This window comes from Mus caroli, chromosome 9 (genome assembly GCF_900094665.2).
Source record: "Mus caroli chromosome 9, CAROLI_EIJ_v1.1, whole genome shotgun sequence".
Classification (NCBI taxonomy): Eukaryota; Metazoa; Chordata; class Mammalia; order Rodentia; family Muridae; genus Mus; species Mus caroli.
The window spans coordinates 12,117,474-12,139,185 of NC_034578.1; the positions used below are offsets into that span (position 1 = coordinate 12,117,474).

The 21,712-nt window shown below is 43.5% G+C and overlaps 1 protein-coding gene across 6 annotated transcripts in view; it reads right to left on the reverse strand.

Annotated features, from left to right (window-relative positions):
• The window catches only part of Fat3 (FAT atypical cadherin 3), a 576,147-nt gene that overhangs the window by 32,964 nt on the left and 521,471 nt on the right, over positions 1-21,712 (reverse strand). For all 6 annotated transcript variants that reach the window (XM_021172484.2, XM_029481733.1, XM_029481734.1 and 3 more), the window contains 4 exons: positions 20,743-20,886; positions 17,563-17,760; positions 14,509-15,307; positions 1,559-1,693 (listed from right to left, as the gene is read on the reverse strand). In XM_021172484.2, the coding sequence (XP_021028143.1) occupies positions 1,559-1,693; positions 14,509-15,307; positions 17,563-17,760; positions 20,743-20,886 (1,276 nt within the window). The remainder of the gene's footprint in view (positions 1-1,558; positions 1,694-14,508; positions 15,308-17,562; positions 17,761-20,742; positions 20,887-21,712) is intronic.

The window sequence follows — 21,712 nt, forward strand, 5'->3', positions numbered from 1 at the left end:
CTGTGCCTGTGCCTGTGCCTGTGCCTGTGCCTGTGCCTGTGCCTGTGCCTGTGCCTGTGCCTGTGCCTGTGCCTGTGCCTGTGCCTGTCTGTGTCTGTGTCTTTTTGTCTGTGTCTGTGTCTCTCTGTGTCTTTTTGTCTGTGTCTGTGTCTCTCTGTGTCTTTTTGTCTTGGTCTCTGTTACTTTCTCCCTCTATTCTCTGAAAAGTATAGGCTTAAGCTGGAGGGTTAGGAGAAAAGGGGTTTTCAGAGGAAAATAAGTCACACCAGGTAGTATGGGTATTGGCTTCTCAAAGAGATTTACCCCTTCCTAGACTCTAGCCTAACCCATCTTACCAGATTCTAAATTTGCCTGATTCTAATTTAGCCATCTTTTTTATTTCTTAGCATTTTTGTCAGTATTAACACTGCAGCAAACAGGTCAGTAGCTTTGTAGAGTGAAAAGCAGAGAGAATGAAGATACAGCAAATGGGTGGGTGATTGTCATCAACAATAGAACATTCTTCATTTAGAAATTGATGGGAAGGGATGCTGTGTGCATGGTATATGTGCTGGGGTAGGGCTGCCTTAGTGACTTGTTCAAACTTCCAGGTTTCCCCTTCATTTCATGGTCATGTCTATTCTGGACATCAACCACGATGGAGTTTGATCCCCACTTAGGATGTCTCACAAAAGCTGGACTAGAACCACATGGGAAGCAAAGTGCTTTCCACATTAGGCATGAGAACTCATATTGCTACTATCAGTACTACGATGATCATCTCTTCCATCACTTATCATCACCCACAGCCATGCTGTTGGGTTTGACTTACAAGAGATAGTAATTATTTCCTAGATTCCAAAATTGGTATCAATGTGCCTAGATGTTAAATATACCTTAACACAGAAGATGATCCTACTGGGGTGAAAATGGAAGAAGACACTTTTAGAGAAAAAGGTAAGATAAAGTCAAAGAACTGAGTAAAAACGTTAAAATTAGATGAAGACCACCAGGAGAAGGTTATTTGGATGAAAATGATGTAAATATTGATTTTTTTTCCTCTTTAAAATGCAGAGGCAAACAGCTCAGTTTCCTGCAACATGGCATTAGTTCGAGCTTCCCAGGGAGGAGCTGGCTTACTTGGTGTTCAAAGGTGGTCTTATTCTCTGGGAAGTTGATGAGACTGGCTCAGATCGACCTTTTTTTTGCTTGGGTTTTTATTTTCCTTTTTGGCTGCAGGTTCATGCAGCCTTCTGAATCCCAGGGAAGGGTCTGCTTTGTCTATACAGCAGCACTCAGTTTTCCATAACTTCACACTCTCATCAACCATGTGACATGACTGTGGACCCATGAGATGGTCTCCACTTTACATAGAAGTCCTGTGTTCATGTCTCCTTAGCATGGACTGGCTATGGCATGCCCCAACTAAACATGAGGGTGAGCATTGGTCACGCTGAAGGTAAGTGTTGTATACACATAAACATGTCTTCCACAAAAAGTCTAGTCAGAGACATTTACTCAAGGAAAATTCGCTGGGAAGTGGGAGTCCCAACCCTGTCCTGTCCATACCACTCTGTACCTGAGCACTCTCCGAGTTTCCCTGGTGGACACTGGCAAAGAAATGGTCTCCTGCTGGCCTCATAACCCACACATTGCATGTCCTCTGGACACGGTTTTTCCACACAAGGATCATTGGACCCTGGGCAAACTCCTCCTGTGATAAAGGCAGAAGAAACACGATCAGGACACAAAGAGATTCACCACCATTTGTATAGATCATAAGAAACCATCTAGGCCTGGGCTATATGTGATCTCAAGTGACAACAAAGGGGCCACCCAGAAGCATGGGCATTGGGATTGTCATCACTAGGCATCAGTGCCCATCACAGCTCTCTGTATCTGTCAACATTTCATTAATGCCAGGCTGAGTAGGATCAAAGCAAAGGAAAATCCAAAGCTTACCCTACTAGGCCAAAGCTGTCTCTCAGCTGAAGAAAGATCGTCACTTCAAGACTCTGTCAGACAATATTAAAGAAAGGTCCCAACATCCTAATGGTCATTTATAAGCGCTGTGGCTGTATCTATTTTCTGCAGACTATTACCACTCTGAAAAACTTGAGGGCAGGATGTAAGAGATGTTAGCTGTTGATTTCAGGGAGGGGGAGGGGAGAAGGGAGGGATGTGGAAGGGCAGGTAGAGAGGCGGTGAGTACATTCTAAATTATGAAAGCAAAACTCATTTTGTTTCCTAATCCTTTTTGCCACATGGGATTTTATTGATTAACTATGAGGAGTCCCTGCCAGCTACTTAAAAAAAAAAAAAAAAAAAAAAAGAACAGCAGACTTATCCTTGACTGTGTCAGGAGTCCATTTCACTTGCTTGATTCAAGCTTAGATGAAAGTCTAATCCCTTAGGAGGGAATCCCTGGAAGAAGATTAAAGCAGACTAGGACTCAGGTGAATTAGGTCAGCACCAGATGAAGACAGGTATGGCCTCACTGAAAGCAGCACGTTTGTCAAGGGCCCTGGGCTATTTCAAATGTATTTACTACCTTTTCAACCGGGCAAGAGTTTAAGTGGCAAAGGACTCTTGAAAAATCGAATCAACTAAAATTAAGCTTCAAACGAAGTGGCAATTTTCTTAATGGGATAGAGTTCTTACTGGAGTGCTCCTTCTCTTTAAATGAGGAACACAGCAGAGTTCAGCTTCTCCTTTCACTGGCAGGAGCTGGTCCTTGATCCCACTCTTCTCCATGATGCCTTTCTTGATCATTAAGGACTGTCCCATGACAGCCATCTCTTTGTTCGAGGGAAAGCAGGTATGTGGAGCTAACTACATACAAACATGTTTTGAACTGTAATCTGGAAGAGGAGCCATCTTGCCAGTAGTAGCAAATTTAAGATTCATAAATCCCACTGTGCCATTAGCTACAGTCGATTTGCAAAGTCACTCTTGACGTTGGTCCAGCTCTCAGTCTTGAAGGTGAAGGAATTGTAAACTGAATATTTAGAACAATCTCTACTAGTGATTCTACAAGATCCAACCTCCTAAAACACATCCTGAGATCTAGTGCACACTACACATTTATGCTTTCCACGTAGTTTTCAGTATTGGTAGAATGTTTCCTGATATTTGACCATCTCAGAAGCCACTTCAAGGAGCTCTGGTGAACAGTTTTAAAATAACTTCAAGCATATTCATTCAACAAATAATAACTTGTTGAATTAGAAGTATTAATTTGATAAATTTCCTGAGACCAGTGAGCTAATAAGTTCACAAAGATGACAGAAAATGATATCCATAGACATGAAACACGCACACACATTACTTACCAGGTGACTGTTTTGATGGGTATGTGAGAGCAAGGGATATCCCATCAAAGGGATGCTCTGTGTCCTGGGAGAATGTTAGACCTATTCATTAGGAAGAGAATGCTCTAACTGTAGACTGCAAGGATGAGATCCTCTGAGTAACAGGGACGAGCCAACCATGCTGATGGTGCAGCTTTGTGAATGGCTAAACTTTTGTTCACAGCCAACTTATGCTCTCAACAGCTGGCTCTGCCTTATTGTGAGCATCTCAGCATCTTTGACTCAGGTAATGATGGCCTATACTCTCTTAGGGTACTTTCTAATGTTGGACAATAGTTAAATTATGCTGAAAAGTACAAGAGCCTGAAGCTAACTAAGCAAAAACTACATGGAAGCAGCAATAGGCACATACCACAGAGCTTCTTATCATTAGACATAGTTTCTGGCTTATCTGGCTTACCCTTCCAGCTAGCAGTAACTTCCAAGAGGACTCACATGCAGTGGTGTATGTACCTAAATCTGTTGCTCTTGGTTATCCTTTTTATTTTTCTATTTCAGTACACCCAGGGATCCCATCTCCATATGTCACTGCATCTTTGACATGCCACTAGAGATGTTATTCATTGTCTATCCTTATTTTTTGTAACTGCTACAGTGCTAAGGAATCCTACATTGTCAAAACCTTAATTTAAAAGCCACCATTTCAACAACAAAAAAAGGATGGTTAGGTAAGTGTAGATTTGTGACAGTAATGATATTTATTGCCATAGAAATTGTGATAGCATTTGAAATGTAAATGAAGAAATATCTAAAAAAACGAAAGAATTGTGATATTTATCAAATAAAACTAAACATTTTTGCGTACATATAATGAAAGCTATTCACTATATTTCCAAGACAATTCAGCACTGAGAGATTTCTCCAGTTTATTCATGTTGGGCATTTTGTTGACCACACTCATCACAATGATTAGCATAGGACTTGTCACTTGATATTTCTGACTTTGAGTTAAAGCACAAATTCACTTAACCAGCAGTTGGATCTCAAGCCCACATCTCTTTTTCTTCTTGTGGCTTTGTGTCACAGTATACAGAAATGTACATAATTAAGCCACAGCTACCAATTAATGATTATTTAAAATCCAGTCCCCACTAGGAAAAATGCAGCATGAGTGTGTATGAAAAACAGCACTATTAATATTGCAAGTGAATTATAAAGTGAATAACAATATTCAGTATACAATAATGTATGTGTGCTTTTATTCTATCTGCTTGTGACTTCGATCAGTTTTTCCTTCCTTTTGTTTTTAATAGCCTCTCTATTGTGACGGGGACATTTATGGGTAAGGAATGTGACTGGCTGCTTTAGATAGCTGCAGGAGTCTTCTGCTTTTATTGCAGCCTGGGATCTCCTTAGCCACAAATAATAGTTCATCCGATGCTGGTCAAGGAGCTTAGCTCACAGGCTCACTCTCCTGCAGTTGACAGAACTACAACAGCAAACCTGAGCCTGAAAGCCAGTCTGCATTTTGTACATACCTTTGGCCGACAAAGTTTATTCCAAGAAAATACATAAAATTATTGAGGACCAGCCTCCTCCAGACAGGTGAGTCTCCATATCTAGTATAGTGATTTTTTTTTTTTTTTTTTTGCTCTCTACAAAGTATCATAGAGATTGGTTCCTTTCTGAAGCATATATTGTCTGCAAGGATTGGCTTCAGATGTTGAGCCTGAATTAAGCCATGTGCTCCTGGGCCTCTGATGGACCTAGGTATGGGGCCCTGGGAATACTTTAGGGATAAATGCTCTTTTCAGCAGAGACCTAAAGTTTTCTAGGTACATAGAAGCTGTACTGCCTTGTGTGGGTGCTGAGGGGTTAACCTGATTTTAAAAATCCCATGTTTATAAGATTCCATCTCAGGCAACTGTGCACACCTATTATTGTTAAGAGCCTTAAAGACCCAGTCTCTGGTGGCAGAAAGTGCTTCATCAGCTCCTGAGTACCAGTTAAGAGATGACAATGTCAACTCCTGTTGGCTTCTGGGAGGAAGTTTATCTTATTAACTATCATTAAATAATCCAGGTTTAATGAACTTGTGCCGTGCTCCGTGACAGCTCAGGGAGTGGAGGCCTGTATGTAGACCTGCAGGCTCTGCATATCCAGACATCCATCAGTGTGGAGCGAGCATGAAGGGCTCCCTCTCTATCAAGCCAAATGAGTACATTTGTCATATGGCAGTGCAAGACCAGGCGGTAGCAGCCTGTGTCACAACCAGATGCAGAAGAAAAAGCTCCATTTCCTGTTTCCAGGTCCCCTGAGGGAGTGTGACAGGAAAGTGACTAGATCCTATTGGCAAGCTGCAGACCTGGCTAGTTAGTTAATGTATTTACTCCGTGGTCTTGAACATGTTGCTTAGCTTTTCTGGATCATGACTGCCTTTCAGAGAATCAGGACACAGATTTTTCACAGTGTTGAGAAAAGTGAGTGGGCCAGTACCTGAGGAAAGAGTTGTAAGGAAAACTTTGAACCAGCCTGTAAAACTGGCAAAGCTAACACAACCTGTCAAGATGGCAGGGACCTGATCTTTCTACCTGCTCCCTGATTTGAGTCAGATTTGTAAGCTGAGAGATGATATGAAATGCCATATGTATTGGAGGTGTCAAAAAAGACCTAGAGCCTTTTACTCTTCGGGCTCACAGGATTCATGGAGCTGTGTCTGTGCTTTCGTCCCCACTCCAAGTAGAGCCACCTGCCTTATCTACTACAGGTAAAGCTCCTGTAGTCTCCAACCTGTGTACAGTCCCTTACCTCCAACTCTGATCCAAAGCCAATTTAAGTCATTCAGGTAGAGTCCTCCAGGACCTTTTCTACTTCACTCACAATCCATCACCTCCACCTTAGGCAAAGCCCCTCTCCTTCAAGGTCTCAGGCATGATTCCCACTTTCTCCAACTCAGGTAGAGCCCCTCACCTTGTCTACTTTAGACACAGCTCCCTCAAATTCTCCACATCAAATACAGCCTCTACCATGTATACTCAGGCACACTGTACCTTCTCTATGTCATGCACAGTCTTTTAACGTTTCCTACCTCATGTACAGTCCCCTGCCTTTTCCACCTCAGACATATCTCCACCACCTCCTCCTCTTCCTCTTCCTCCTCCTCCTCCTCCTCCACCTCTTAAGGTGTAGCCATATCTTCCCTACCCCAATTGCGGGTGCTCTTTATACACTGGATAAATGCACAGAGGATGTGTCTGTCTGTTCTTTGCAACTTTTCTACTTGCTGAAAGTCTTCAGGTGGAAATTTCTGGTTGCTTTCTACAGCACTGACAACAGAAAAGTGAACTGAGATGAAGTCTCTGTACTTCTGTGTGGGGCAAAGGGTGGTTCCCTGGAGACTTTTGTAAGGTCTTGCTTCCCTATTTATGAGTCTCCTCATTGCCTCAGTACTCCCACACCCCTCGGGATTATGTCTGCGCCAGCAGCTAGCTGGGATTATTAAGCTGCCACTTTGAGCTGAGTCCATTTCTTGATTTATGTCACTGCCTCATTATGCTGAAGAATCCAATAACTAATGCTAAGTCCCCTGATCTGAAACGCACATGCTTTGCTGAGATGCTGTATCTGGGTAAATGCTGTGTAAGTCAGTGAGAAGCCTTCTTAATTCATGGCCGACAAACAGATATGGGATATATTCCCCCAGAGAATCCAGATTTGAGGCAGTCTATGTGGCTCTCCCAGAAGTGGAGACATATACAGACAATAGAATACTGGGCTGAGCCATCTTTTGTGTATTATTTCACCAATGGCCAAGCTTGGTTCTATTTAAGACATCTTCCCTGGAGCCATCTTACATGGATACAATGTCCTCAGACAATTATCACCAACAAACTCAAGCCAGAGAACGAACCCAATTCTAATTTTTGTCTACTTAAAAGAAAATCTCAAAGCCAAGTTTCATGTGTTAGACTACCTTAGAACCCCTCATTTTATTCTTTTAAACTTTAAGAATGCATCACCACGGCCATCTTCCAACCCAACAGGCTCTCCTTCCCTGTCCTATAGTGTCTACTCCAAGAACTGTTCTCATTCCTCCCCATCCTTCCCAGCCAAGCTCTGCTACCCTCTTGACATCATGATGCTGTTTTAGGCTTCATTGGGATAAAGCCTTTCTCTACTTCACCATACATCTTCACACCCAGTCCAAAGCTGCAGCTTTCCTCTTCACTGCTTTCTTTGCTCAACCTGCATTTCTGATTGGCAAAATCCCAACATTACAAACTTCATTGCTTTCAGTGTATTTTTTTTTCCTTTTTGAATTCCTCCAACTAAATCTGATACTTTCCTCCTTTATATCTCCTCTGTGTCCCAATTATGCACTTTCTTGATCTTGGTAGGATGCAATTGTTTATATCAAGGAGTAAAGAACACTGGTGTTTGGCTGAGAAAAGAGAACCTGAGGAATCATAATTGTTCTCCTTAGCTATTTGAGGCAGGCAGTAGAACAGGAATGAGCTAGCCAGGCTCTGTGTGGATAAAGGCTGAAGCTGTGCAATATAAGAAGATGAACTTTGGTGGAGTGCCGTATGATCATCTGGAGAGATCTTGGACTCATTCTTAAACTTAACTGAATTTCCATACCAGGAATAAAGCAGACAGGATGTCTGTGGTGGTGGGAGGCTGGGCTGGGTGGCCTCCAAGTTCCTTCCACAGTTGCACAGAGGTAGAAAGGTACTGTAGCTAACTAACAGTTCCAGTAAGATGATCACATAAGAATCTTGGTTCAGCCATTATGAGCTCTGCAGCTGCAAGCCTGTCAACTGAGGTTTCCAAGGTTTTCTTTCTTCAAGTTTTGAGGAAGTTGATGATAACTCCTTTATAGGGTCACAGAGAGTGTTCAATGCAATTCTAATAGTGTGAAATAGAATTGGAAGCTGGTCATGGACCAACAAATGTTAAATTCTTGGTCCATCACCCCTGTGATCTGTGGGTGGACTGTACACGTCTTCATTTCCATGCCTTGGCTCTCACTCTTAATTTGGGATCCCCCTGTGGCCACCTGCCTAGCTCCAGGCATTCTGCCAGACCCACTCAGGTCCCAGTGAGGCAGGACAGAAAGACAAGAGAATGAAAAGGGCCTTGGAAAAACAAGAAATCTCTCAGCCCAGAATCTGGTTAAAGCCTCTTGCCAGGTAACAATCAAAAATTCTAGCACAAGCAATAGTCACTATAAAGACTGCCTGTATAGAGACAATATTTCTTTTAAGAATATTAAAATAATAAACTCAGCTTAAGGCCTGAGTACCTATGACCCTCTAGAGGGTTGAACCCTCTTCTGCATATTTACTAAGAGTTTCCCAACATGAAGATTGACTTTGCTTATGGTGTATGAGGACACCCCAACTTCCTGACTCTTTGGGATCTAGAGTTTTATCTAATCAACTGCAATCCTGTCAGATAAACCTCAAGAAACACCCTGTGATCTCTTTAAATTCTTTAAGCAGTCTTTCAACCATACTAACTTGAAAAACTCAATCCCTGTTTATGACTATAAGAAAGATAGTAAAAAGTGACTGTCCTTTGTGAAGCCCACATCTAAGCTTTTGGGTCTTTCTTTCTTCTTGTGTGCCTCTCTACTAATCCCTGAGCTTAAGATCTAAGTTAAATCCTTTTTCATAACCCCCATCTCTCTACTTACAATTGTTCTTTCTGAATTCATTTTAGGGGTTATCTGAATGGAGACTAGGTGAGGGAACTCCTCAGGCTGCCCATCCCCACCACAGCTGACACCACCACCTTCAGTGCCTAAGTGCTGTTCCCCAGGGCTGGGAGTATCCTCCCTTGCTGGTGGAGGGCATGGCTACTGTCCCTCTCATTTGTCTAGCAGGCATGTCACTCATGGAAACGTCCCATTTGTTTAACTAAAGCCCTCTACTTCCATCCTGCGTTTCTTATTTGAATAAATATGACAAACTAGGCAGCCACTGCTGCCATGGCTTTTGTAAACACACTGGCTTTAAATGCTGATGGTTACCTTGGGAGCCTACTCTAGACAAGTATGTCCTTTTTGATATATTTCTATTTCATATTTTTTGAGCAGCTAATGAAAAATTTAAACTGAGGATAATCAGTATAGTCTCCTGAGTTATTTTGATGTCCCTTCCTTTTGCTTACCCATGAGAGGTCCGTGACATCTATCACTCCCCATTAAACTTGCTGTCAGACTTCCTGACTGGCGTGACAGTGTTCACGGGGAGTCATCTCAGGACATCAGAACTCTGCATCTCTCTATTTCTGTTAAAAGAAGCGGTTTCACGGTGCCTGGGATTTAATGAGCTTATTTGGCAGTGAGATTCACATTGAGTTTCACTTGTTAGCACAACTCAGCACTTTGGTTCAAGATGCTAATGATGATAATTGGACCCAAAAATCTGCATGAGAAAAAGAGGAGCTGGAAGTTGGGAGGGGGCGGAGTTCTGTGGCCAACTCTGTATAAACATCACTGTATAGCCCCAAATGATCACTACATTCATTTATCACACTAATTACTCCACCAAGTGGTGGGAAAGACCATTTAATGAATCTGTCAGCCTCCCAGGATAAACAGAAGAACAGCCACACTAGTCTCTCTCTCTCTCCCTCCCTCTCTCTCTCTCTCTCTCTCTGTGTGTGTGTGTGTGTGTGTGTGGTTGGGGGAAAGGAATGTCTGTCAAATTCAGTATTTTTGATTTCTAATAAATGAAAAGATGCCTTAAAAATTAGCTCCTGCTAACATTTTACATTCCTTTATTCTTACTTAAAAGGAAACTTTGGAAGAACTGAGAGGGACAATAGCTTGTCCCCGGAGCCTGAAGGAGAACTTATTCTTCTTTTACTTGTGACATGCCTCCATGTTGGGTCTCCTGCCTGCCAGCAATAGAGGCACAAATATTGATAAAGTCATGTAACCCAAGCATTTTTCCCATATGAGGCTTGGCAAGCTAGTCCAAACTGTCTGAGAGATCTGCCTTACTGGGATCACACTATTCTAGAAGACCAGGAAATGGGCTTAACTGAGGACTCTTGATTATGATTTACATAAAAGGAGGGTCCTTGCTATTATGAAGTAGACACATTACTTTTTTTTTTTTGGCGTTATTTTGACTAAATACCCAAGTAAAGCAAGCTCTAGCTGAGATTTTTGGCTCTGGCTCCTGGTTTCAAAGCCTTTGATCCACTGTCAGTTGTCTCCACTGCCTTGAAATGGTGAAAGACAGCAGTGGAGCAGCACTGCTCTCTCCACAACAACCAGGAGGAAGAGAGACACAGAAAAGACTTGGAGTGTAAGGTACTCTCTTCAAAGGTGTGCCACACGGAGCAGCTCATCCATTAGAGCTACCTTCTAACAGACTACTCAACCATGCATTCATCAATGGACTAATCCACAGATGATTCTAGAGCCCATTGGGTCTATTCACCACTCCAAAGCACAGCAGTGGGGCTATGGATAAAGTGCTTTTCATGTAAACATGAGGGCCTGAATTCAGATCCCCCAAACCCACAAAATAATACCACAGCATAGAAGTCATTGACATGGAATGCCAGAAACAAGCTTGCCAGGTAGATTAATACACACATACACACACACACACACACACATATATATATATATATATATATATATATATATATATATATAGAGAGAGAGAGAGAGAGAGAGAGAGGGAGGGAGGGAGAGATCCTGCCTCAATATAAAAATTTCAGAGCGATTGAGAAAGATACCTGGCATCTGTTTTCCTAATGCTGCACATATACACACTCAAGTACCCATACACATGTATCAACACATGTATAAAATATACACATTTCACACACATTTAAAAAAATTCTATCAGCTGAAAACCAATCCTTTGACACACAGGCCTTGAGGACAGTTTCTCATCTTTGAACTGAACCAGTGTTTAGTCTCACTGTGGTCTTAGGCAGGACACATGAGGTTACCCTTGCATTGTACTCTGAAATGAGGCTGGGCCAGGTAATATTTTCAGCTCTATTTACTACTGTGTTTTAGAAGTTTGCCCTCAGCTTCATTTTAAGGATGACTTAAGTTGAGGACTTTTTGTACCATGCCTAGTTTCAGTAGAGCAAGGTTTAATACATACCCGGAAGGCTACCTCTTGCCTACCAAGGGGCCAAGTCACAGAAATTATAGCATTCTAGGTTTACTGAGAGTAGAATTTAAGGGGAATATAGAAATCCTGGGTAGGGACATCATCTTGAAACATTGCATTTAGAATACCAGAATAATTTACAAGCCACAGACCAAATCTTTGCACTAAAATAATAAGCATCAAACAGGTAAGTAAATAAGAAATCCTCTATGTCTTTCCTGTAAAGATACTGTTAAGCCAGCTCACTCAGATCTCTTGAACTCTCATTCTTATTCTTGTGAGACTATGCCGGGGCCTAGCAAACACAGAAGTGGATGCTCACAGTCAGCTATTGGATGGATCACAGGGCTCCCAATGGAGGAGCCAGAGAAAGTACCCAAGGAGCTGAAGGGATCTGCAACCCTATAGGTGGAACAACATGATGAACTAACCAGTACCCNGGAGCTCTTGTCTCTAGCTGCATATGTATCGAAAGATGGCCTAGTCGGCCATCACTGGAAAGAGAGGCCCATTGGACTTGCAAACTTTATATGCCCCAATACAGGGGAATGCCAGGGCCAAAAGAATGGGAATGGGTGGGTAGGGAAGTGTGTGTGGGGGTTATGGGGGACTTTAGGGATAGCATTGGAAATGTAATTGAGGAAANTACGTAATAAAAGAAAAATAAATAAATAAAAGAAAAGTCCCCACATCACAGAAGGCTTTCCTTGGCTGTAGGAGGGACACTTGTTTCCCATTCTTGAGCTTCTTGTTGCAGGTAGATGTTTGCAAGTTCAGCCTCAGCTCCGGAAGAGACTGTGTGCTTTTCATTTGGAATCCACACTGTCTAGAACATGGCTGCCTCAAAATATTTTTATTTTTTCCTAGTTCTCAGAGTGCAGGATTGATGTGTTTCTATAGTTTCCCTGCAGAGTTTGCCCTGTCCTATCCTGAACTCCTCCTGAACCCTGCTGTGAATCACTACACAGATTCTCTAGCATAGCTTTGGTGCATAAATCAGTTTGTCTGCAAAGGACATCTAGACAAGGCCTGGACAGCTGGCATTCATAAATTGTTCATGGTGGCATCTGCCAGAAATGCATTTCACCTATCATGTTTGTGCTGAATTACTTTGCAACTATAGTGCATATGTCACAGGTCTGGTCCTCTCTGCATCCACTTGGTGAAAATGCAAACCAAAGTCACTGGTACCAGAGGGCAAACACCCATTCTTCTAGGAAGCTTGGATGCAGTCAAAGTGCCTCCTGCAGGATGTTGAGGACCATAGGTCCTCCCTTTGATGAGCACATTTTTAAAACTGCAACCAAAATCGTGCCTCAAGAGAAGAGGCCAGAGCTGCTGCTTGTTCTCAGCTACCCACAGGGATGGTTTATAAATGGCTTCCCTTCTGGCCACAGTCTCTGTGGACCAAGTTTGCATTGGATAGAGTAACCACAGTATGCTTTTCTTTGAGGAGGGCTGTAAATTTATGGCTCCCAAGTCAAAGAGAGAAAAGAGGGACAGAGAAAGCAATTCTTCTCACTGATTACTACATGCCTGTGACTGTACAGTTATGACCTTTGACCAGCCAAGATCAAGGTTCAATGGCAAGCAGGAAGCTTAGTCTCTGCAGCTAGGGTCCGTCTGCCCCTTGACTGTGCTCTCAGACATCTGGCCTGTTTTTCATGGAGGCAAATGGTACTGCTGTTACCCTCTGCTACAGCTTCCTAACTGATTTTCCATCAGCAGGCTCTAGCCTGCCCACTCTGCACCCTTTGTAAAGGATGCCTCCTACCCCATCACCTTTTCCCTTCTAATCAGTTGATGGCTCCTGCTACCCCAGGGTCATTTCTAATTCTTCATCCTAGCTAATGACTTTGGTTGTACACAGCCCTCTCTCTGGTCTCATTTGTCAAGGCTGCCACTTCCTACCAGAGAAGAAAGCACTTTCATTCTCATTGGGGTGGGTTTCTCTCTCATCCTTTAAGCTTTCCTCGGGCAAGTCCTTCTCTGATCCCTACCTGAGTTTCTCTCAGCCTACATGATGCCGCCTCTCACTGAGCCTGCTGCAAGGGCTTATACTCCAATAGTTAGATCAAAGCAGGTGGCGGCAGTGGTTTGCAGAAGTTCTCGCACCAGATGCTTCGCATGCACAATGATACTGATGGGTACTTGGAAGTGAACATCCCTCACAGACTAAAGTTCCATGGCTGTGGTGGCCGACTGATCACACTTCCTGCTTCTTCTGCACCCCCAGCATCCATCCTGGATATTGAGCATGTAAGAATTACTATTTAGTTCAATGAGTGAATAATTGCAAAAGTGGCATTTCAGATTTGGGAGGTGTGAGGATTAATCTTTATTGTCAGCTCTATTAGATTTAGAGTCATTATGGAAATATCTGTGAGTGTATCTACAGAGATATTTCCAGAAAGTTTTCCTTGATTAGAGAAGACTCACTGTGAATGTGTACAGCATCATCCCATGGTCTGGGGTCCTGGACTGAATAAAATAAAGAGAAAAAGTAGGGTGCCAGAATTTCTCACACTGCTTTATGACTCCAGGTACATGTGAAACCAAATGCATCTGCTTCTCACTGCTACGACTCCCTTGCGAGGCCAGACTGCACCCTCAAACTGCTATGACCCCCTGCGAGGCCAGACTGCACCCTCAAACTGCTACGACTCCCCTGCAAGGCCAGACTGCACCCTCAAACTGCTATGACTCTCCTGCGAGGCCAGACCGCACCCTCAAACTGCTACGACTCCCCTGCGAGGCCAGGCTGCACCTTCAAACTGCTACAACCCCCTGCGAGGCCAGACCGCACCCTCAAACTGCTACGACTCCCCTGCAAGGCCAGACCGCACCCTCAAACTGCTACGACTCCCCTGTGAGGCCAGACCACACCCTCAAACTGCTACGACTCCCCTGCGAGGCCAGGCTGCACCCTCAAACTGCTACGACTCCCCTGTGAGGCCAGACCGCACCCTCAAACTCTGACCTTCTCTGGGTGCTTTTGGCAAGTAGATTGTAGAAGCTGTGATTAAAAATAGCCACATGTAGGAAGTAATCCATTTAGGTAAACCCACCATTACAGGTGCAGCGCACATTCCTATAGAAACGTGGACACACGAAGCTGATGCGAGCTGTGCTGTAGGTCATGAGTGCGTGGGAATCCAGTGACAAGCCCTGCTCACAGTGCTGCTCCTGACAGTCCAGCCCCGAGCAGTTCTTTTCTAGGATGGCTGCTATATGCATGACATTCTCCAGGTGTCTTCTGGCATTGGACAGCTTCTGGATCAGATAGGCTGGCTTGTAGAACTCGCTGCTGTGCATCTCCACAGCAAACAGCATGTCCAGCTGGTTGGTGCCCACCACGGGCTGGATGCTGATGATACGCAGGCTGTCCTGCTTCTGGGTGAGGACCGCATTCCTCAGAATGCGCCGGAACCCATGCATGTGCAGCCCCACAAAGTCCTCGGGGGACACATCTTCAAAGCGGATGGTGACAGTGTTTTGTAGCATCTCATGCACCAGCTGCTCCACGTGCACGACGACATCTATGGGCACTTGGAAGCGGCCGTCACTCACAGACACGTTCAGGACATACTTCCCGCTGTCCAGCCCTCCCAAAGCAATGATTTTCCCATCGTGACTGTTCACTTTGAACAAGCTCTTCTGCTCTGATTTCAGGGCGAACGTGAGCACGTCATACATGTCCTGATCCGTGGCATGGATCTTTCCAATGACACCACCAGGAAAATCATCCTCCATGGTGACGATGAAAATTTCCAAAGGGATGGCTGTGGGTTTGTGGGTACTTTCCTCAATGACCCGGACACGGATGTAGGTGTGAGAAACTTGCTGTGGTTTTCCCGAGTCTTTTGCCTGGGGACAACAAGAAAAGGACAAACAAGGAGTTAAGAATAATTATTAAAATATCACCCTGTGGCAGAGGGTATCTGCCCCTTCTACCAGGTTCAAGTCCTCCTCATTCCCTTGTCACTATTCTGAAACATGTTGAGGATGGACATTTAAGTAGAGGAGTGGTTTATCACCTTCAGTCATTCTCTGGGTACTGTATTATGGGCCATACAATGTGTTAACACAATAAAGCCAGTGGGGCTGAGTCAGAGTCTAGCAGCATGAGTGTTATAAGACCCAGCATGCCTGAATCAGGTTTGTCTTGTTTTCATTTGGGACAGAAAGCAGAGGAAAATATCTCATAAACAATGTTCCCACTTTGAAAAGGAATCTTTTGTTTTCTGTTGGATTCTTTCCTTTTCTTGGACCAGGTAACACCTTTTGGCATATAGAAGAAGTGCCATTAGTTAAATGAGAATTACATCATAGTAAGCTTTAGAGTACAAAAGATGACAAACCAGAAGGAAAATAGGCAGCTTGCTAAACCCCTTTCTCTCTTAATAGAGGAACTCCCTGTGAGAGCAGAGCTTTAATGAACACCTATCATGCCTGGTGAAGGAGTCAGTGGTGTCATGTCCCAGACTAAAGCCAGGTCCATGTGGTCCAGATCCGCAGGGATCCAGTGACCCTGCAGTCAGAGCTGGAACATAGGACCTGTGTCCTCAAGTGCAGACAGCAATGGAGAGCCAAGCCCTGGACAGCACACAGGCTTCCTTTTGCATCTCAGCTTTGTATACAATCTATTTGTGGTTTTGAGTAAGTTACATGAATTCTCTAAGCTTTGCACCCTTAACATGAGTGTAACAATAATATTAGCCTCCTGAGGATCGTGAGATTTCAAAGCAAGTGTTATTAGAAAGCATATAGCAGAGGTATCACCCATAGAAATACTTAGCACATAGTTAAGCATATGCACATAGTTAGCATAAGTACAGTTAGCATAAGTACCTGCCATGTTTGGCTATATGAGTTAAGAGATCCTGAAATGGAGACTCCTGAAATTGGAAGGGAGTTTGGTGAACTAGGTTGAATTTGAAATCAAACTGTGGATACCTCAAAGGACATTGATGAGTTGAGTTCCACAGGCCTGCCAGAATTTGCCCACCCCAATGCCACAGGCCAGAAAAGTATCAGAAAGGCATAAGTCACTGGAAAGAAGGTGGCAGAACAATGACTTTTCCAGTAATGGTGGATGTTTCCTATGAGGAAAGCAGAAAACTGACTGTGGGAGGTGTGATGCCTACTTTCTAGAGGATGGATAGGGTGTTCAGAGATCTCTACTAGGGCTCTAAGAGGACACCGAAAATTCCCCTTGTACCTGGAGTTTATGTCCTGGGATGTGGCATTATTTAAATATTTGGACAAAGGGTCTTAACTGGAGAGGTCACAGATGTCCTCAGAGCCAGTATTTCCTAATTTGTCTGGGGATGGAAGAGAACAAGCTTTTGTTTATTTAAAAAGATGACAATTAATTCAATGTGAGTACTGAGAATCACTGAGCCACCATAAGCCACCCTTCAAAATGGCTTTCTGTGGGTAACAGTGGGTTGTCACCCTTAGGCAGCTTTCTGTGGGTGACAGTGGGTTGAAACATCATTCAGTTTTATGGCTGAAATCTAAATCTTGCTATAGGTAAAGTCACAGAAATTCCATGGTTTTGATCAGTGACAGCTCTTTTTTGTGACCCTTGCACACCTGTCATTTTTGCCTCCTTGTGCTGACTTTTTTGTCATACAGGCCATTGAACTTGAAGGATTGGGATACTGGAAAGCCAGTGTCATCTGAGTCCCTGGTTCACTGGGGAAGGCATATCTAGCAGAGGCCATGACACGGCCAAGTCTTCTATGACAGTGACTGACATCCTCCCTCAGTGAGGCAGACACTAGCTAGCATACCAGAAGCATGGGTAAGAGTCAGGTAGAACCCTGGGACTTACTACAGTAGACACTGAGATCTGCCAACTGTCCCCTCCACCCCCAGGAACAATCGCCTGATACACAGAGTAATGATCACTCCTCTTTCCTGCTCAGTTTCACTTGCATTTCATTCACAGAAGTTGTCTTTATTGGTAAGAAACTGAATTTGTGGTTAGAAGAGGAAAATTCCTTCACTATCATGAGCTATGTTGACTTAGTGAACAAGGGAAAACCCAACTAACAGGCAGAAGAGCAGACATGGAGGAAAGCAGCACCCAGTGTGGACAGAGAGCAAAGCTGTACCTGGATGCACAGTAGGTATTCTGGAGACTCCATGTGCCGGAAGACCACTGCAGACCGTAGGATCCCATGGGAGTCCAGCATGAACTCCTCATCTTCATTTCCCGACAAAATAGAGAAGGAAAAGGGAGGCCCATTGTGAAACGAGTCTCTGTCTGTCACCACAAGCTGTAAGATGCTGGTACCCACTGGCTTATTTTCCTGTATAAAGGAGTGTTTTAAAAAGGAAGTTAAAATTATACCTCTCATCACATTAAAAAAAAATCCTTACAGGCTGGGAGTGCCAAGCTAGAACACCAGGCATTTGGCAGACAAAATCCTCCCTCTCCACCGTATTTAATATGTCTACTGAAAACAGGCTGGAGTTGCAAGCATCCTCTTTCCCATCTCTAGCAGCCTCCTCACAGCTGTGTCATGAGACTGTACTCTCCTCAGATGATAACACCAGCCTTTGGCTGAATGGGATTCTAGGTCCAAAGACACAACCAGGTCCCACCTGTCTGTCACTTTCAGCACTGAGCAACATTCTTTCTACCCTTTGTGATGAAGGTGGAAATCCATCCAGGGCCAGAAAGCATCACCCTGCTGGGATGGGAAGAGTCTTCATACTAGATAAGATATGGTTAAATGAAGTCTAACACTGTAATATAATGAATGTCACATCAGACATTTGCATGTAAGCAACCTTCTAGTCAATATATAAAACCAAATGGGTTTTTATAATCCATCTCACAACACAGTTGGGTCATGTTCCTCTACAGGACAGAAAGTAGACAGCACATTTATCAAAATGAGGAGGGACAGAATCAATTTCAACAGCCATTTTGGAAACATGGCTCAAAACAGGAACATGAAGATAGGTCATACCTCCTTTTTGGGTCAAAGTTTATCTTCTTCACTTTGAAAGCATCAGATGAAGGTTTTTGTAGGTAGGATCAATATTGGTTTTCTCAATCCTCTGTGTAATAGTTTAGCCTTAGAATCGTTTGGCCTGATAGTAGATTTCTTATTTAACTTGTGAATGGCCAGCTTCAGAATTTATTATTGTATGGAAATGAAACATTCCAGAGATAAGGACCATGATATGTGGTGCTGGGTGACCAGCAATTCATATGCTGAATTAGTTTATGATAGCTAAGTATAGCCAAGCATGGTGGCTCACATTATCATTCTAGCACTTGGATGAAGAGACAGGAGGATTGTCAAGAGTTTGAGTCCAGCCTCGAATAAGGAATGAGTTCTAGGTAAGTCAGGAGTAAATAGTGAGAGTCTGTCTCAAAAATTAAATAATAAAAATTTAAAATTGAAAAAAGAAAAAAAGATAACCATGTATTAGGGTAAGCCCATTATTCTTTGTGTAAAAGGAGAGACAGTCTTGAAAAAGGACTAGGAGAGAATCACAGAGGTTTCTTTTCTGCCACATGCCTGCCTGCTTGGTTATCAAGCTCCAGGCACCGCCTCCCTTTGGAGCCTACCGTGGGACCATGTCATCCAGTGAAGATTTACTACTTTCCACAGACAACATACTCAGCACTGCACAAAACAGGAGATTTATTGATTTGTTTGCTCATTCTCTGAGGGCCATTTCCTCCACAGAAAAAAACTGAAAGAGTGAGCGAATGTGTGTCCTTGGGGTCACTGTCTAAGAAGGAAGGGTGTGAAATTACAGTCAGGCCCAGCCTGCAGAGGGAGGGGCCCTGACCATGTGCTCTCAGCGCTGACTTCCACACCTGCAAATAGTCTGTCCAGCTGATGGAAGCATGTCATAAAACCAAAAGCTGAGGCCACAGCCACTGAAATCTAAGAGAGAGTGGAGGAGGTGCAGGGAATGAAGGCAGGAGAGCAATCACATGCATGGCTGCCGGCAGCAGCAGAGGAGAGAAAACCTGCATTTTCTCCAGGAAGGAAAAAGATTGCATTGACAAAGGGGCCAGGGATAAGCAGACAGTGGTTGTGCTTATTCATGAACATCTCAGCCTGATTCCCAGATAGTTCAGTGTCAGTAGGGTGAAGGAGGCGACTCAGACAGCCACACTCAAGTGCTTCCATCTTATCACAAAGTGTTCTCTAGAGACCTAACCATTCTTACTTTGCTCCTTCACAAAGCCCTTGGCAGTACCTGAGAGCCACTGTACTTTTCCAGAATTCCTATGGATCTGTAAGGCATAGAGATAATTTGCTGTGTCTCCAAGCCTTCCACACTCAGTCGGGTTCTCTTTTTCTTCCTACACAGCCTTCCAGCCACCAGCAGAGGAAACTCAGGTACCTTGTTCCCAAGCTAACTTCTGAATAATAAACTACTGGAGAAATGGGCCACTTTCACTGAAAGGAGAACACCAGCTGTAAGTTACTCTATCTTAAAGCCCAACTTAAAGGCAGATGGCTTTAAAGTCCTAAAAAATCATCTATGGAAGGTGAATTTTTAAGGAGCTCTGTCCTGAAGTCTATGGGATGCTTCATACTGATCTCTATTCTCTGTCAGAAGAATCCTTAAAGATAGCCTGTTACTGCAGAAAGATTATTCATATTATATGTCTACATGACAGAGTCAGGTTCAAATCCTGACCATGTGCCAGCTGCATGATCTTGAGATGTCTAGTGAAGCTCATAGACCTTTGGCTCTTTCAATTCTATGGTATGTGTTTATAGGTGTGGGAAAATCTGTGTCAGTGGACCATCCATGACACATAGCGATGGGAACAGGCTGTGTATACGGAACATCTAATACTTAGAAGAAACAGTACTCAATAATGCTTTTCAAAAATTGTGGTGGGAATACAGGTTGTTTTCACACCTTCCCTAGGAATAGACAAGTTGATATTAAATACTAATTACCCACAGACTGATAACTAGGTCCCAATACAATGGTGCTAAGAGATAGACTCTTGAGGTACTATAAGTGTTCTCATAGAAAATCCCAAAGGAGCATGTTTGTCTTTTCTGCCAAGTGGGAACATATCTAGCAGTCACCAACATGAGCAAAAAGAAAGCATCTGCCAGATACAAGATCCGTGAAGGCCTTCACCTTGATCTTCTCAGCCTCTGAAACTGTCGGTTGTAAGCTCCAGCTGCTAGAGTCTCCTACCCTGAGTTAATCTGTAGAGAATACCCAACCCAACAAGCCGGGGCAGACAGAAAAGGCTGAGCCACACAGGTAGTACCTGGCAGGCAAGAATTGCTTACCTGAATCACAGCAGTGTAGTTGGCAGGTGTAAACACTGGACTGTTGTCATTCACATCAGAAATATCAATGTTGACAGTTGTTGTTGAGGACATTGCAGGAATGCCACTATCTACTGCCTGGATGAGCAGGGAATATCCTGACACCTGCCAAGGCATGGAGGTGGCAATAAGAAACAACAGTGCCTCCTCTCTTCTGCTCATGCTCAGATAACCTGGAGTCTCTGGCTATATCACCTTCACTCCTATTCTGCAGACCTGTGCACCATCAACACTTGGGGCTGAATAATTCTTTGTTGGGGATCCACCTATGTATTTCAGGCTCTTTAGAGTTGTCCCAATCTCTGCCCACTGGATACAATATCACACTCAATCTAGTTGTGCCAACGAAAAAAGGCAGCCCAGCACTTGCAGTCCTTCCCTGAGGGGAGAAGCCTCTACTTTCGAGGCTCTGCCTGAGCCTTTGTTCAATACAATTGTCACCACTGATCTATACTGCTCATTTTGATATTCCTGAGTGAGCGGGTTCTATTACCTAGAAGATCCAATCTTTTGAGTGTTATTGCTATAAATTTCATTTCTATATTTATCTTTGAAAATACATGTTTTGGGGAAGAATGACAATATTTAGAAATTAACTCAATCTCAGACAAAGACATTTTCTGGATTATTCTTTTCCTAGGGTGCCTTCAGGAGAATCTTTCCTGACAAGAAAACTTTAGCCTTCAGGCTGAAGTTGCCATAGAAACCAGGGCACACATCCTGTTGAAGGTGTTTTCCTTTCTTTCACTCATGAAGGACTAAAGTTCAAACTATGCTGAAAGGTACGCATTGGTCTTTTTCCTTAAGATCCCCAGCATCTGCCAAAAGCTATTATTAGTAGAAAATTCTTTAATGAGTTCAACCCAAATACCTACATGCACTTCCTTACTGCTCACTTGGAGCCTGTGCCCATGAGGTCAGTGATAGTGTA